The following is a 17,651-nucleotide window of genomic DNA, read 5'->3' as shown; positions in this document are numbered from 1 at the left end:
TAGTTTCTGGCTGCGCTGATTTTCGCTCTGTATGGCCTTCTACAATAACAAGGCTTGGTCTCCTGGAGACGGGTGGTCGCGACCATCTAGACAGTTCAAGACGGCGCAAACTCCCCTTTTAAGACCAACCCCACCCTCTCCGATGTTAGACATTTAAAAAAACTGTAGTCAAAATGATCTGCAATGGTCGCACTTTTTAAAGATCACCCCCACCCTCTCCGATGTTAGACATTCAGTTAAAACAACTGTACATGTAGTCAAAATGATCTGCAATGGTCGCTCTGTTTTAAGATCACCCCCACCCTCTCCGATGCGAGACATTCAGTTAAAAAACTGTAGTCAAAATGATCTGCAATGGTCGCTTTGTTTTAAGACCGATGCAAATCTCAACAATTAAGGTGTTCAGGGAGAAAAGGTCTGGAAATGGAGGCTGACTGACTATTGGGGGATTAATGTCCAGAGATATAAGAAATCTATCTGGGATAGGATGGCTTAATACGCGAAATGGAAATGGAGGTCAAATTACAGACGTTTTAAATCCAACACAACACAGGGTAAAATGGCAATAATATATTTATTCAAACTTCAATAAATATATACAAAAACATACATCAACACAACAATCAATCGACCATTCGCCCTGTTGGACACAACATTCACTCTCACACTTTCATCTTAATATAATACTAATACACCAGTTAACAGTTCCGCGGCCATTTTAGATCTCGCACATGCGCACTTCTTTTATCGCGAGCAGATTCGACTTATTTCCTTTTCTGGGTGATGCGCATATCGTTTTTCGGCATGTTTATGTCTTTCTCCTTTTCCGGTTGATTTCACCGCACGCGCAGATCGTGTTATTCACCTACGTTTCTACGCAAGGGACACTACTCCGGCGCACTACTCCACCCGTTGAAAGAGGGAAACATTTTCTTCAGTACAAGTAGTCTTTATGAATAAACAATTAAGGGGCCAGTCATACCTAGTGACGGGTGTATTGTTTCTTAATTTTGTCATTTCAGTTTGCTTCCAGATAACAGCTTCATATTTGGCAATTAGATAGCTGAATGCCTAAGCTAACATACAAAAATATAACATTAGTAAAACAAATAATATAAAGTTTGCCAAAAAAATAATAAACAAAAAACTATGTTTCGAAAATGCCAAAAAAAGAGAGTTGGTTTTGACAACATTGTTTTCATTCTAGTCATATCAGAACTATTTCCTTTGGTATAAATGTATATAAAGGATATACCTGGATCATGTACTAAAATAAACAGAGTAAGTTTAATATTTTGTATTTTAGGCTAAGCTAAATTTTGTGAAAAAATTGCTGATTTGTTTTTACTTTGAAAATTTATTGCACATGCTACACTAACAAGACTTCAATTATTTTAGTACACGTTCCAGATATGACAAAACTCTATTTCCATGCCAAATATCAAGGTCATAGCTTTAAAAACAAAAAAGTTATGTTGTAAAAATGAACAAAACGACTCGTTTTCCGGACAAAATCACAACATAAAAAAATGCCATTTTTCTTACAGAAAAAAGTTAGTGTCCACCGCTGAGATAGGGAACCCCTCTGCTTCTGTTTGTTGTTCGTCCCTCCCAGTCCTCTTCAATCTCCTTGCCTTCTGAGCCGTAATGATTAATAATTAATAATTAATTAAATATTTTTAATTTAAATACTTAAATTAATATTAATTAATATTAATATTTCGTAATGATTTTTTGGGCGTTTTGGGGGTCACATGACCTACTTTGACCCCATATATTTCCCGTTATACCTGGGAATTTCCCCCCAAAAAATATCTGGCATGAAAATAGAGATATTCAGCTGTAAGAAAATATGAAGTGTGGAACAACACATGAAAAAGTGATTTTTGACCCGTCACTAGGTAGGTCTGGCCCCTTAACAAGAAGGACGTTGTAAATTCATTCAATGCAGATAAAATAAGAAATATGTTTGATGAACTTGTTCTGTTCTTATTCACATGACAAAATATGTCAAGATCGAAGATGTTATTAAAAAAAACGTGTTCCAGGCAACTCGCAAACAGATAACCGCTGTGTATTTCACTACAACCCAACGCAAAGGAAACATGACACACTATTATTTGGCATACCTTTTTGCATTCATTGAACTTTCCCCAATAAATTCGGCTCACATCAGTCGTACTAAAAGTTTGTCAAAACACGACACACAGGCGATAACAAATGCCCACCTGAATGGTGGTTCGCAACCACACACTAACGACCGTCGAGGCTCGTAATGAATTTTGCAATCTTCCGACCACCATTTTTTAAGTCGGTTACTCCCGTTACTGCAACCAATAACACAGCATGTTGACGCCATCGCTAATTTGGATGTAACGTGAGGTTTTTGTGATAACGTAGAGAAAAACACACCGTCCCGTTCAATTGCTTCCATCACGTTGAGCAGACGATGCAGCGGTTGCTCGTCGAAATTTCTCGTCCAACCAGAATCGCTTTGGGTATTTTTTTTCCCTGATGAAGCTTTCATAAGCGAAAATTCGTATCGTCTTGTGTTGTACTTGTATCGGTGAGTACAGAAATCCTTTGGTTTTTTAACTTTAATATTTTCTTAAGTAATTTCAAAGCTGACACCTTTGTCAATCGTCAAAATAAAGGTAGCAGAAAATGCCCTCACTGCGGGGGAAGCGAAGCAGCCATGCTGTTGTTGTCTGGTAAGGGTTTGTTTGTTTGTTTGCTTAACGCCCAGCCGACCACGAAGGGCCATATCAGGGCGGTGCTGCTTTGACATATAACTTGCGCCACACACAAGACAGAAGTCGCAGCACAGGCTTCATGTCTCACCCAGTCACATTATTCTGACACCGGACCAACCAGTCCTAGCACTAACCCCATAATGCCAGACGCCAGGCGGAGCAGCCACTAGATTGCCAATTTTAAAGTCTTAGGTATGACCCGGCCGGGGTTCGAGTACAGAAATCCTTTGTTTTTTAACTTTGATATTTTCTTAAGTAATTTCAAAGCTGACACCTTTGTCAATCGTAAAAATAAAGTCACCAGAAAATGCCCTCACTGCGGGGGAAGCGAAGCAGCCACGCTGTTGTTGTCTGGTAAAGGTAGGGATGCTATTTTCCTGTGTAAAAACCTTGACAGATCTTTGGTTGCCTACGTGGTCATTTGTACGGGAAGGCATGCATCTTAAGAACATCACTTCCACGTTATAGTTACACACTTAATTTGTCAAAAAGTTCATTTTGTTTTATCGCCACAGCATTTTTTGAAAAGAGAAAGAGAGAGAGACTGAGAGAGACTGAGAGAGAGAGAGAGAGAGAGAGAGAGAGAGAGAGAGACTTTGAGAGAGAGAGAGACACAGACACACAGACAAATAGAGATGCACAGAGACAAAGACAGTGAGAGAGAGACAGAGAGAAAGAGCCTAAAGAGATATGCAGATAGGAAAGAAACGGAGACAAAGAGACAAAGAGAGACATAGAGAAACAGACAGATACAGAAATAAGACAATCAGAGAGAAAGACAGACAGACAGAGACAGACGGACATGCACAGAGACAAAGACAGTGAGAGAGAGAAAGAGAAAGATAAAGAGAGATGCTAACACGAGAGAAACAGAGACAGACAGACAGAGACAGAGAGAGATTTAGACACCGACAAGGAATAGTGTTGCCATTTTTATTATGACAGGGTATATATCAGTCTTGGCCCAGAACAGTGTCCAGATCGTGGTATACCGCGTCAGTACTGGGACTGAACATTAGGCTATGTCGATTATTGCGAGATAGTAAAAGGGCACACTTGGTTGTGGTATTTAGTCCCATACTGTACTGCACTAGTCTTGCAATCGCATCAGTTCACCTTGTTCCGCACTAATTAGATCGGTGTTTCTGTAATAGAGAGCACGTGTTTAATGTGCAGAGAGAGAGAGAGAGAGAGAGAGAGAGAGAGAGAGAGAGATGTAATTAGAAGCAAGAAGATTTGGTAGAAATTGAAGTGGCAAAGTACACACACACACACACACAGACACACACACCGTCACTGACACACTACTGATGCCAGGTCTTCCAACCTATCATTACACAAGTAGAAAATAAATGTTAAGAGAGAGAGAGAGAGAGAGAGAGAGAGAGAGAGAGAGAGAGAGAGAGAGAGAGCGCGCAGTAGTCACCCGAATTACCACAGACAAAGAAATGATACACTAAACGCTAGGTTAATATCCTCGGTACATACAGAAGTTGCTGCACACTGACGCATTTCTTAGTCACATGCTACACTTGTTGCACTGCCATGTCTAAGGGCACTTCTACTAACTGCTTCTGATGTACAGTGCCTCTATTATGACAAACACAATGATTGTATGAAGAGAGAGAGAGAGAGAGAGAGAGAGAGAGAGAAAGAGAGAGCGGGTAGAGACAGAGAGAGACAGACAGAAAGGAGACAGAGAGAGAGAGAGAGAGAGAAAGAGAGAGTGTATGTGTGTGTGTGTGTGTGTGTGCGTGCGTGCGTGCGTGCGTGCATGTGTGTCTGTGTGTGCGTGCTTAGGTGTTTGTGAGTGTGGGTATGTTTGCGTGCGTGCGTGCGTGCGTTTATGTTTGCATGTGTGCGTGCATACGGTTGAAGACACTGCGGAAAGCAAAATGAGAGTTCAAGGCTTTGAGAATTTTTTTTGTGCAAAACAATGAACGTTTTCCGCGCGTTTGTGCGCCAGAGCGATTGCGGCTGAGTGAGGCATTACTGAATTAATCAATAACCTACCCCCGAAGAAAAAAGTCTTATTGTAAATGACATACACTTTCAGTCGTTTTACGCTCTTGTTAAATACACGCAACTATACAGTACAGGGTGTGGCTTGTAATTGTGAAAAACAAAACAGCAATGCCTCTTTGTGCTGCGAAGGTGGAACAAAATATATAACTCATGTGATATGAAATATGCTCCAGCAATAATATGGAATCAGTCGTTTCTATCGTTTCTTCCAGAAAGCTTAAAAACTGTATTCACAACGTAAATATAAGAAATTCTCTCTGTCTATTTCTCTCTCTCTCTCTTTTAACACAAGAAGTCTGTCACTTGAAACTGCTGCTACTAATTGATCAATAATATAGCTATTCTGATGAACACGTGGGGGAATTCGGGGGCTGTGATTGGATGGTCTCTTCCGATCATCAAAGCATAATGCGGCGGAAGTCGGCCATTTTACTCAATATCCAAAAGCATATTGAGAAAAATGGCCGACGCATGATTCCGGTTCACCCATCTGAACCACGGCGATGTTTCTATCGACAACAGCATACACTGACAACTTAAAAGGCTGTTTCAACAACTGTGTTGTGAAGTCGAATGCACTTGGAGTCAGTTTTTCTTACAAAGTCAGAAAGCGTGTAGCGGTGTGCATGTCTGCGCGAACATGATGCGCGTAGGAAGTTTATCTGCTATCAAAACCTGAGATCAACGCATCGACGCAAAAACTGTCATTTTGTAAGTTTGGAACAACAAATCAAGGTCATAACAGCTATATAATCGCTATTGTGTTTTCAGCGTAGCAATAGGGTCCGATATTTAAACTCGAACAAGTATAATGCGACTCGTCTTCGACTCGGCGTCGGCATTACTACTCAGTTGTCTCGTCTATGATATCGGACCCTATTGCTACGCTGAAAACACAATAGCTGTTAATGTAAATCTGTTTCTCTGTCTTTCTTGCTGTAGCTCTATAACTTGAGAACTTTGTTACGTCTCCACGCGCACATGATCAATTCAATTGTATACACAGCGTTGAAAAATTGATACTCACGTGATTCTCGCGATCATGAGAAACGCCACCCACAGTTTTAATGAAAACAGATCAATTCTCCCAAGGCCCCTTAGAGCTAAACAATCTAGGTAAATGCTAAGGACTCCACAATAATGCAATCCTTCAGATCCTCGTTGTGTTCAGAATCAATTGTCGGTGAAAAATTGATACTCACGTGATTCTCGCGATCATGAGAAACGCCACCCACAGTTTTAATGAAAACAGATCAATTCTCCCAAGGCCCCTTAGAGCTAAACAATCTAGGTAAATGCTAAGGACTCCACAATAATGCAATCCTTCAGATCCTCATTGTTTTCAGAATCAATTGTCGGTGAGGATGTCACGCGCACGTATCGAGTTTCCGCGTAGTTTTATTTCACAATGACAGACAGACAACTTATATTAACAAAAAATATAAAAACAAGTTTCATTATTTTTTGTAGTTTTACATAATTGCCGCCCACATAAGGTCTTTCCTGTAACAACATTTTGCTGAGCAAGCCGCATTATGATTCAAAGATGATCCTACCAGCAGCAGAAAACGGTCTGCCATTGTCGTTCCATCGGCCTGGTTGTCTGTTCAATCTTGCCAAGAGTAAGACAGGCAGGCAGACAGGCAGACAGACAGGCAGGCAGACAGGCAGACAGATAGGCAAACAGACAATAATCGGATAAATGCACAGACAACAGACGGACAGAGAGCCAAGCACACAGACATAATAAGGTGCTGGTTGCTTTCCTTCTCACCGTCACAAACAATGGCGACAAATGGGCTGACAGGATTGAACAGACAAGCAGGCCGATGGAGCCACAAACAATGGCGACAAATAGGCTGACAGGATTGAACAGACAAGCAGGCCGATGGAGCCACAAACAATGGCGACAAATAGGCTGACAGGATTGAACAGACAAGCAGGCCGATGGAGCCACAAACAATGGAGACAAATAGGCTGACAGGATTGAACAGACAAGCAGGCCGATGGAGCCACAAACAATGGCGACAAATAGGCTGACAGGATTGAACAGACAAGCAGGCCGATGGAGCCACAAACAATGGCGACAAATAGGCTGACAGGATTGAACAGACAAGCAGGCCGATGGAGCCACAAACAATGGCGACAAATAGGCTGACAGGATTGAACAGACAAGCAGGCCGATGGAGCCACAAACAATGGAGACAAATAGGCTGACAGGATTGAACAGACAAGCAGGCCGATGGAGCCACAAACAATGGCGACAAATAGGCTGACAGGATTGAACAGACAAGCAGGCCGATGGAGCCACAAACAATGGAGACAAATAGGCTGACAGGATTGAACAGACAAGCAGGCCGATGGAGCCACAAACAATGGCGACAAATAGGCTGACAGGATTGAACAGACAAGCAGGCCGATGGAGCCACAAACAATGGCGACAAATAGGCTGACAGGATTGAACAGACAAGCAGGCCGATGGAGCCACAAACAATGGAGACAAATAGGCTGACAGGATTGAACAGACAAGCAGGCCGATGGAGCCACAAACAATGGAGACAAATAGGCTGACAGGATTGAACAGACAAGCAGGCCGATGGAGCCACAAACAATGGAGACAAATAGGCTGACAGGATTGAACAGACAAGCAGGCCGATGGAGCCACAAACAATGGCGACAAATGGGCTGACAGGATTGAACAGACAAGCAGGCCGATGGAGCCACAATGAAAGACTGTTCTCAGTGTGCTACTGGTAGGATAATCTTCCAGTCATTTCCGCTGGTCACGTTGTGCCGACCATTTGGGTATGTCTGCTGACGCGCTCATACGGCGGTGTGTTGTGTGTGTGTGTGTGTGTGTGTGTGCGTGCGTGCGTGTGTATGTGTGTGATCTTTGTTATATGCCTTCGAACAATCAGCGAGCATGGTGTGAACTGGTATAGATCTTCCTTTGCGGTCGTGCACCGCGGGCTTTCAACTTTTAGACGTACACCTGAAAACTTAGCCTTTAAATAGACTTTGACGTGTACGACCGTTTCCTACTTACTCTTCTGTTTCCAGATATTTAGTGGGGGTCAAACTGGTATAATGCTCTGTATATTACCGTCTTCAATATCAAAATACAGTGGAACATGTCCTAGCGACCACCTGCCCATTATAACCGCAGAGATACCGACGAGGTTCTTTCCTATAGCATTCACTTTTCCAAAAACGACCACCTGTCTGTGAGAACAACTTTTGGTTGGTCCCCTTAATTGGGGGGTCGTTGTAGACAGGTTTGACTGTACCGGAAATAGATCCAAACCTGTCCAGAGCAGGCTGTTTAGTGTGTTTTCTGACCAATTGTACCGTGGAATTAATAGTTGCAAGGCCTCTGAGTTTATATGGCTTGTGTGACTGACTTCCTTGGCTGCATGGCTGACCGGTTTTCTGTTGGAACAAGGCTTCACACACACACACACACACACACACACACACACATTGTTACCCCTCCCCACACATACTGTTACACCATGCACACACACCAACCAACCTATAGTGGTGTAAGTAGTAACACAGAAGAGCACGCTGCCAAGGAAGGTCCACTTCTTTTTGGAGGTAGAGGTGACTCCGCTGTTATGTACGGTGCTCTCAAAGTCGTGTAGCAAAGTCTCTGTGAGATTCTCCCAGTCTGCCTCGCTCATTCTGCCTGCTTGCAGGGCGACTGTGTTGTTTTTCAGTTCATCCGCCAACAATTCGCGTGCGTTGAACACCTGGAAAAAAACATCGTACGTTTATTTTCAAAGAAGAATTTAAATTTAAAGTTAAAAGAGCAAATGGTCGGATAAAAAAACAATAAAATAAAAGAGAACAAAAAAAGAAGAAAATAAGAAAAAATAAATAATTTGAAAATTAAGACAAACTGATGGCTCAGATTGCACCAGATTGCTCCATTTTCCATGATTTTTATAACAAAATTGCGCCCCCCGGACCCCCCTAGGAGCCGGCCTTTGTATTCTAATTGTCGATTTTGGGAAGTAGTTGGGTAATTTGTTGGCTCAGGTTGCACCAGATCGATCAATTGTCCAGGTTGTTTTGATCCAAAGTTTTCTTCTTAAATTTACTTTTGGGAAGGACTATCAGGGGAAGTTTCTTGGTTCAGATTGCTCCATTTTCCTTGTTTTTATCAACATTTCCTGGAGCCCCCTGAGGTTCGAACGCTTCGCGTCGTCGAATTGTCCCTAAAAGAAATTTGGAAACCCCCACTTAAAAATGATGTGATCCGCCCCTGAAGTGTGTCTGTCTTATGTACACGAGAACATGGAACTTAATTTGTGCTGTGAATGTTAACGTAACTCCTTGACGCCTTGGTAAAAAGGGCGTGTAGTGGTAGTGGTAGTGCAGAGCAAAAACGTAGAAAAGGCGGTTGGGGGGGGGGGGGGGGCGTGTATTGAGTAAGAGAAGGGTAGAGGGGAGAAGGGGGGGGGGGGGGGTCGAGGAGGAAGCTGCACATTCTTCTGAAGAATGGAAAAGAAACCAGGAAGTAGACAGGAAGGTGGTAATCCGTAAAAATGTTGAGCAAAGAGAGCATAACCCAACAAGATCAGGCAGCGAACATTTCCTACCCGCTGAGATGCAGGTGCGAACAGCACAGGTGCCCCCTGACAGTCGTACTGACATACTGCCACAGTAAATTGCCACGCACACGTATTTTGGGATTCGTCTGAGTATCACGCACCTTGCTCCTTGACATCTCATCAAATGCTCAGACTTTCCATAGATAAAAGAGCATCGAATTCCACCAATACATCTGTTTCTTAGCATCGTTTTCCTTCTTTCTGTTTCGTACGAAAAAAAAGGATGTATGTATCAACTCTTTGTGACACACAGACAGGTATCTCATACTCTTCTGAAAGTAAAGTAAGGTATCTGTAACTCAAAGATAACTCATTCACAAACACGACTTGGGTTAACACACATCAGCATACCGTGGGTGCACACGTACATTTTCTTTATTATTTTGACATTACTTTACCATCCCATCGCTTTAAAATGTAGGTCGCTCCCTCCCAGTGAAAACTAAACTAGCAGCAACAAGAGCCGTGCTAGCCAGGTGTGCGCCTGTTTAGGTGTAATCAGCCTCCTGCACTTCTTGCACAATGACAGAGATCTTTTACGTGCTACGGTGCCAGGCTGCCAGGCTGACGTTGAGGAAGACGAAGCGAGACCACATCACCCCCTTACTTCGCTCCTTGCACTGGCTCCCCGTCAACACCCGAATCTCCTACAAACTGTCCACTCTGGTCTACAAGTGTCTCAACGACTCTGCTCCCGAGTACCTTCAATCCTCCCTGGACCTGTACACCCAGCCCTCCGACCGTCCCCTTTGTTCTGCTGCTGACCCACTCCGCCTTCACATCCCTCGCTCGAAACTCGCATCTGCTGGTCAGCGTGCATTTTCCTCCGCGGGCCCCTCCGTCTGGAACTCCCTGCCGCTTGAGCTTCGCCAGAGCCCCTCTCTTGACGCGTTCAAGAGTAGGTTGAAGACTCAGTTCTTCCCGTAGCTGGCTGCGACTTTCATGTTCGACGTGATGTGTTGTGCCCCAAAAGACATTCTTGTGCTGTGCTCTGTGAGAGGTGTTTTCTTTGTGTTTAATATTATTTTGTTTGGACCTAGCTATTGATGTGTACATTGTTGTTAAACAGTTGTTTGTTGTATGTTTATCAGGGTTTGCTAGTGTGTGATAGGGTTCGTGTCCGTCTGTAGATGTTAGTTTCTTTGTTAGTCCTGTGTTGACAACTCTTCGACAAGCGCTTAGAACTGTACCCACGGAATACGCGCTATATAAGCTTCATATTGATTGATTGATTGATTGACACGGAATGGGACATATGGATGTTGGATCTGAGTCTGGACATAACGTTGACCCGTGTCCATCCCAGCCTAGATTCGTAAATGTGACTCGGGGATTACAAGTCCGGCCAGCTAGTGTTCTACCGACTGAGCTACCATCTAAACTGTGACTCGGGGATTACAAGTCCGGCCAGCTAGTGTTCTACCGACTGAGCTACCATCTAAACTGTGACTCGGGGATTACAATTCCGGCCAGCTTGTGTTCTACCGACTGAGCTACCATCTAAACTGTGACTCGTGGATTACAAGTCCGGCCAGCTAGTGTTCTACCGACTGAGCTACCATCTAAACTGTGACTCGGGGATTACAAGTCCGGCCAGCTAGTGTTCTACCGACGGAGCTACCATCTAAACTGTGACTCGGGGATTACAAGTCCGGCCAGCTAGTGTTCTGCCGACTGAGCTACCATCTAAACTGTGACTCGGGGATTACAAGTCCGGCCAGCTTGTGTTCTACCGACTGAGCTACCATCTAAACTGTGACTCGGGGATTACAAGTCCGGCCAGCTTGTGTTCTACCGACTGAGCTACCATCTAAACTGTGACTCGGGGATTACAAGTCCGGCCAGCTTGTGTTCTACCGACTGAGCTACCATCTAAAACGTTTCCTAGGCCAAGAATTTCAACAACACGATGTTCCCACACGCAGTTAACTTCTTCTAATCCCAAACCCATATACGGAGCTGCGCAGTGTTGTAGCCGCCAAGAGTGAAGACACTCCTCCCGAAATCCCACAAATACCATATTGGGCTGTAACAAGGTAGATTTGTAGGAGAACAAGGGAACCATGGGAACAGTGGCTCGCGAAAACCGACTAGGACTGGATGGGTATAACTGGGCTGTCAGAAGACTTATCTTAATGTAGGGGAGGGTGGCGACTACGAAAGCAGTGGCTTGCGGAAAAAAAACACTACTTCTTTCTTCTGGGCGTCCTCCTCGGGCCCCTCGATCTTCATCATCATCCAGGCCCCCAGGAAGGTGTAGGCCAGCAGCAGGAAGACCAGGCCGCCAATGGTCACACATCCACCCTTCTGCTTCACACACACACACACACACACACACACACACACACACACACACACACACACACACACACACACACACACTTCCAACTAATCCACACTACCTGTTTACATTTAGTCAAGTTTTGATTTTTCTTGGCGTCCTTCTTGGGCCCTCGATCTTCATCATCATCCAGGCCCCCAAGAACCAAGAAAGTGTAGGCCAGCAGCAGAAAGATCAGGCCGATACCCCCCCCCCCCCCCACCCGGGCTTCCAAGCAATCCACACTACCTCTTTCTTCTGGGCGTCCTCCTTGGGGCCCTCGATCTTCATCATCATCCAGGCCCCCAAGAACCAGGAAAGTGTAGGCCAGCAGCAGGAAGATCAGGCCGATATCCCCCCCCCCCACCCCCATCCGGGCTTCCAAGCAATCCACACTACCTCTTTCTTCTGGGCGTCCTCCTTGGGCCCCTCGATCTTCATCATCATCCAGGCCCCCAGGAAGGTGTAGGCCAGCAGCAGGAAGATCAGGCCGCCAATGGTCCGTACCATCTTGAACACCTTGACCAGCCACCACACCACGCCCCGTGTCCGTTTCTTGCCGTTCTTGTTGCTTGCTGGTCCATTGTTGGACCCGCCATTGTTGGAGGGGTCTGTGGCCGTAGGGGTTGGGGTGGTGGTGGTATAGGCAGGAGGTGCCTCTTCTTCTTCTGGACTTTCCTCCATGCTGAAGGAGCCTTCTGCGCGGTTGAACGCCTTGACGGATCTGCTGGAGAAAAGAGAGACAATGAGAGAAAGAGAGGATGTTTTGTTAGTCTGTTTGATTGTTTTTGTGTCTGTGTGTTTGGTATTTGTGAGTTGTTGTTGCTGTTTCTGTTTGTGAATCTGGTCGTTTGTTTCGTTTTGCATAGCCTGAGGAACGAAGAAGACGTGGAGAGAGAGAGAGATAGAGAGAGAGAAAGAGAAAGAGAAAGAGAGATAGAGAAAGAGAGAGAGAGACAGACAGATAGATAGATATATAAATAGATAGATAGATAGATAGATAGATATATAAATAGATAGATAGATAGATAAACAGATAGATAGATAGATAGATATATAAATAGATAGATAGATATATAGATAGATAAATAGATAGATAGATAGATAGATAGATAGATACTTCGATTTGGCAATTTCCCTTGCACGTATTCCATTTTCCATTTTCATTGTCATCATTAAACGATTTGTTGTGTTGTTGTTGTTGTTGTTGTTGTTGTTGTTGTTGTTGTTGTTGTGCTTTTTAAAACGTTTGTGTTCGTTCCACTCTGTCTGTCTCTCTCTTTGCCTCTCAGTCTCTGTCTCTGTTTGTGAGTCTGACGGTCTGTCACGCTCGTCCGTCCGTCCGTCTCTCTCTCTCTCTCTCTCTCTCTCTCTCTCTCAACCTTGTACCCTCTATTTGTGTGGTAGTCTGACCTTTCTGTACCGCAATAGGTCTGAAAGTATCCACTGATGCGCTTAGTCCCCCAAGGTGTCTGGTACACTCTTGCAAGTTCGATTTGGCTCATTCCCATGGCCCTGCATTTGGCAGCTCGTTTTCATCTATTATCGCTGTTACTTGCATACACTTACTGTCGCGTTTCTGAAAGTCTTGATACCCTTTTGCTCTCTCTGGCTATCTTCTGTCTTCATATGTATGTCTGTCTGTCTGTCTCTAATTCATTTTCAGGCTGAAACTGACACACCATTCTTTCTGTCTCCTTCTCTCTTTCAGGCTATCTTTGAAAAACACTTGACTACCCCTCCTCTCCCTCTTTTGTTCATAACGTTTTATTGTGTGTTGCTATCAGAATATCAAATCTCTCTCTCTCTCTCTCTCTCTCTCTCTCTCTCTCTCTCTCTCTCTCTCTCTCTCTCTCTCTCTCTCTCTCTCTAATTCGACTACGCTGGCAGCTCCTTTTGTTATTGCCGACTCCACAATGTTATGAATGTCAGCACTGAACTGACGCATTTTCACAGAATTGGAGCTGCCAAGATTGTTGATATTGTAAGTTTTTATGCTTTTACCCCATACCCTCCCTCACTGTTTATTTTTTTAGCGGAAGCGATTTTGCATTCGGCACTACCAGTTAACCTCCATGAGCTTACGACATAAGCTACTCTCCAGTCGATTTGAGCCACGCCGGTATACGTGTGTGTGCAAGTGTGTGTGTGTGTGTGTGTGTGTAAGTGCGTGCGTGTACAAGTGTGCGTGCTCGAGTGCATGCGTGTACGTGCGTCTATGTTTGCACGTGTTTCTAGTATTGTTTGAGAAAAGGCACCCACTCTAGCAACGTCATGGAAGTAATATGGTCTCCATACTGCCTGCAATTATCTCATGCACTAATACTGTGGAGGTAGAGGAAGTAAACGTAAAATCGCATTGATCGTGCTACTTCCCTATTACCGTTTAGTCACGGCATATAACAATAACAATCTCCGCTTTTCTACCCACTGCATAGTATCCATAAGCCTTAAACCTTTAACTCATCTCCAGAAATCCCCTTGCCCGCGCACAGCCCTTCTGCTTCCATGCACCAGTTTAGTGCACTTTTTGGCTGCAATGTATGTTTCTTATAATTATGCTGAAACGCGTCATATATAATTTTTATTTCAGGTTAAACGTGGTGTACGGTTTGGGGAAACCAAGTTGTAGCTTTGGGAGCATGCGCTTTGGAAAGCAAAACCATTGTTTAATTATCTGAGCATGCGCACTCCTTGTCACATTTCACCCCACGTCTTATGTTTCGCTGTGCAAGAATCTTCCAATACCAACGCGCGGAAACAATAATGGTGCCCCAAGCAAAAGGACTTTTTTTTACGGGTTCGAACCAAAATATCCAGTCCCATCAAATGGGAATATTTTCAAACCATCTGTTTTTGGTTATCATAGTCCTAGTTAAAAGAATAATTAATACATTGTGTCTGTTTACAACTGAAATAAAATAATAAAGGGGAACCGTGAACGCTGACATTCTGTCGTCTGCATTGCAGAAAGTCCACAGTATTCGTGACGATCGTTTGAAAACATACGACCATTTTAGTTTTTGTTTGGTCCTGCAGCCAATACAGAGAGATGTAAAAGCTCAACTTTCCTCTGCCCTGTCATGGCCGTGAGCTACCTGCGACACATCAATGCATGCCCATTATTTGTTTCTTCTTTTCGTGCGTTTACTGCTGGCTCTTAATTGTATCAGAACTGAACATCATACTCACGATTTCTCCAGCATATATCATGAACTCATACCGACACACCACCACGAAATAATTCACATTCTCAAAACTTCAGAATAGAAAATACCATGACAGCGTCGTGATGTCTGCTTCTTTCTCTACATGTACATAGATTTCTTCGCTCTCTCTTTCAGATTTCTTCATGAGCTTTCCGAACCGAACTTCAGCACAAAAGTAGACATCATTTACAAAACGCTAGCACTTGGGAGTAGATCTACAGCTTTTCTTTCTGAAAATATGCTTTCAGTGGTTGACACTGTTTCTCATTCAGCGCTTTGCTTGTTCAAATACTAGTAGGTTGGGCCGCTATGAAGAGAGTGGAGCAGGGGTCTGTTTCATTCAGACCTCACCTGCACAGCAAGGTTTCTTGCCGCGAGGAAGCTAGCTGTGAGAGTGCCTATGCAACGCTTTTGAGCTAGCTAGGCAAGACAGTAATGCGATTGGATAACATCAAATCAGTAGTGGTTGAACAGACCACGGGACTGCTTACAGCGCAGCCGCAGTGTTTTGTTATTGTTGTTGTTTTTGTTGTTTTGTTGTTGTTGTTTTGTTTGTGGAGGGGGGTTGTATCACAAAGTCCCATCAGCCGGCAACCACTCCTAAAAAAAACCGCTCTTAGTATATATATATAGTCGCGAAAGTTGGCATTATTGCCACTAAGAAACGCGCTTTCGGCATCATGAAGTTTGCTTTGTGTGTGCGTGCTTTTCGAGGTTACCTGCGTGTAAACACTATGCTTCCCCCCTTTTCTCTGCGTGCTCCTTAACCTATTTGTTTTGCCCGTTATTCAAAGATCTAGAGGGTGACCCATGACCGCCTCCAGCTTAGTATGGTTACAAAACGTTATGTAGATTATTTCTGACATGTGTGTCACGCCTAAGCGACATTCTTTAACTTAGTTTTAAATAACTATAGGTTATCTTTGTTAAATTATTGTGTGTGTGTGTGTGTGTGTGTGTGTGTGTGTGTGTGTGCGTGTGTTTTAAAAAGGGCGACAGCCAGGTACGTGTTTCTGAGGTGATCACTATTTCGGCCAATGAAAATGATGCAGACAATCATTTTGCTGCACATGCAGCTTTACGCTATTTTGACATGTCTTTCACACGGGTGTCTGCCATTTCACTGAGGATGCATTTTGCAAAATGGTACCCACTTCTGGAGAATAACCCAGTTGTATTTCGTAAAACATTCGTCATGTTCAAGGGACATAACTACATGGTGGACTAGTGACAGATATGGGCCTTATTAATATTGGACGTTCTTTTTGAATATTATCAAACTTGAATAGATGCAAATGACTTACTTTCCGTTCAAGAAAACACTGGTGTTGTCTCTGCGTCCTGCTGTCTCGGCGTCGTCTAGCAACCGCGTGTGGTCGTCTGCTAACAGGCTGTCGACCTCCTCACTTCCCTCCCCTGTCTTCTTCACGGAAATCGCACCGCCACCTGCGAAAGTCAATTTTCAGTTGTAGGATTTTATGACAAAAGAGTTTTTAAAGACTCCGGTGACGAGGTAGAATGAACATTCACCCTGCAACACTGAAGGGTTGTAATGGAGGCTGAGGTGTAGTGGCATAGACCTTCTTGTGTAAACGAGTTTACTCAACACCACAAATTAAGTAACGCTTTTATCAATCAATCAATATGAGGCTTATATCGCGCGTATTCCGTGGGTACAGTTCTAAGCGCAGGGATTTTTTTTTAATTTTTTTTCCTATTTTATGCAATTTATATCGCGCACATATTCAAGGCGCAGGGATTTATTTATGCCGTGTGGGATGGATTTGTTTTTACACTATTCATCACGCATTCACATCGGCCAGCAGATCGCAGCCATTTCGGCGCATATCCTACTTTTCACGGCCTATTATTGCAAGTCACACGGGTATTTTGGTGGACATTTTTATCTATGCCTATACAATTTTGCCAGGACAGACCCTTTTGTCAATCTTTCTTTCTTTCTTTCTTTCTTTATTTGGTGTTTAACGTCGTTTTCAACCGTTCAAGGTTATATCGCGACGGTTTTGTCAATCGTGGGATCTTTAACGTGCACACCCCAATGTAGTGTACATGGGATTAGACCATCCCTTCATTTTGACACATACCAAAAATCACTTTACTGGCTTGTTGTGAATAAAGTGTGATTTTCTTTTTAGTAAATTGATTTCTTAAAAACCGCTGTTGTCAATCTCAGTGATGGCGCTAGTATTTTTTCAAACCAGTACACACACTTTTATGATGCAAACTGTCCAGAAAAAAACGGTAGGGTGGTCATTGGAACCAGTGAGAGTCCAACTCAAAGTACAGTGGTCGCCGCTTAATAAAGCCACTTCTGGACCGACGAAAAATGGCTTTAATAAGCGGCGGATTTATTAACCGGGGGTCCAGGAATACGTCATTTTCGAAAAAAAAAATCTTCTCTTTCGTCATTTACACTTGTTTGAATCTAAGCAAAACTTCACGAAGGATGTTGAACTTTTGTTTTAATTATGTACATGTACGTGTACTTTGATCACTTCGGTACATCAATAATTTCACTGTCACCGTCACGAATCATTACTCGGCAGAGGAGAACGATTTTATGAGTGTTTGTTTGTTGGTCGTCTTCCACATCAGAACAAGATAATGTGAGTTTTAGTCACAAACTACGTGATTTCTCTGAGAAAACTGGCTTTAATAAGCGGCGGGTTGGTTTTATTAACCGGCTTTTTCTAATACATAAGATATA

At 43.6% G+C, this 17,651-nt stretch overlaps 1 protein-coding gene across 6 annotated transcripts in view; it reads right to left on the bottom strand.

Moving 5' to 3' along the window:
• LOC138983006 (potassium channel subfamily K member 18-like) overlaps window positions 1–17,651 on the bottom strand; it is an 85,496-nt gene that overhangs the window by 3,030 nt on the left and 64,815 nt on the right. For 3 of the 6 annotated variants that reach the window (XM_070356403.1, XM_070356407.1, XM_070356408.1), the window contains 3 exons: window positions 16,228–16,369; window positions 12,114–12,441; window positions 8,311–8,530 (listed from right to left, as the gene is read on the bottom strand). In XM_070356403.1, coding sequence (XP_070212504.1) covers window positions 8,311–8,530; window positions 12,114–12,441; window positions 16,228–16,369 — 690 coding nt within the window. Of the gene's footprint in view, window positions 1–8,310; window positions 8,531–12,113; window positions 12,442–14,906; window positions 15,272–16,227; window positions 16,370–17,651 lie in introns of those variants that run through there. The other 3 variants (XM_070356404.1, XM_070356405.1, XM_070356406.1) reach the window with 3 other exon arrangements.

Source organism: Littorina saxatilis, linkage group LG12 (assembly GCF_037325665.1).
Source record: "Littorina saxatilis isolate snail1 linkage group LG12, US_GU_Lsax_2.0, whole genome shotgun sequence".
Classification (NCBI taxonomy): domain Eukaryota; kingdom Metazoa; phylum Mollusca; class Gastropoda; order Littorinimorpha; family Littorinidae; genus Littorina; species Littorina saxatilis.
This window is presented reverse-complemented; position numbering and strand designations above follow the sequence as displayed.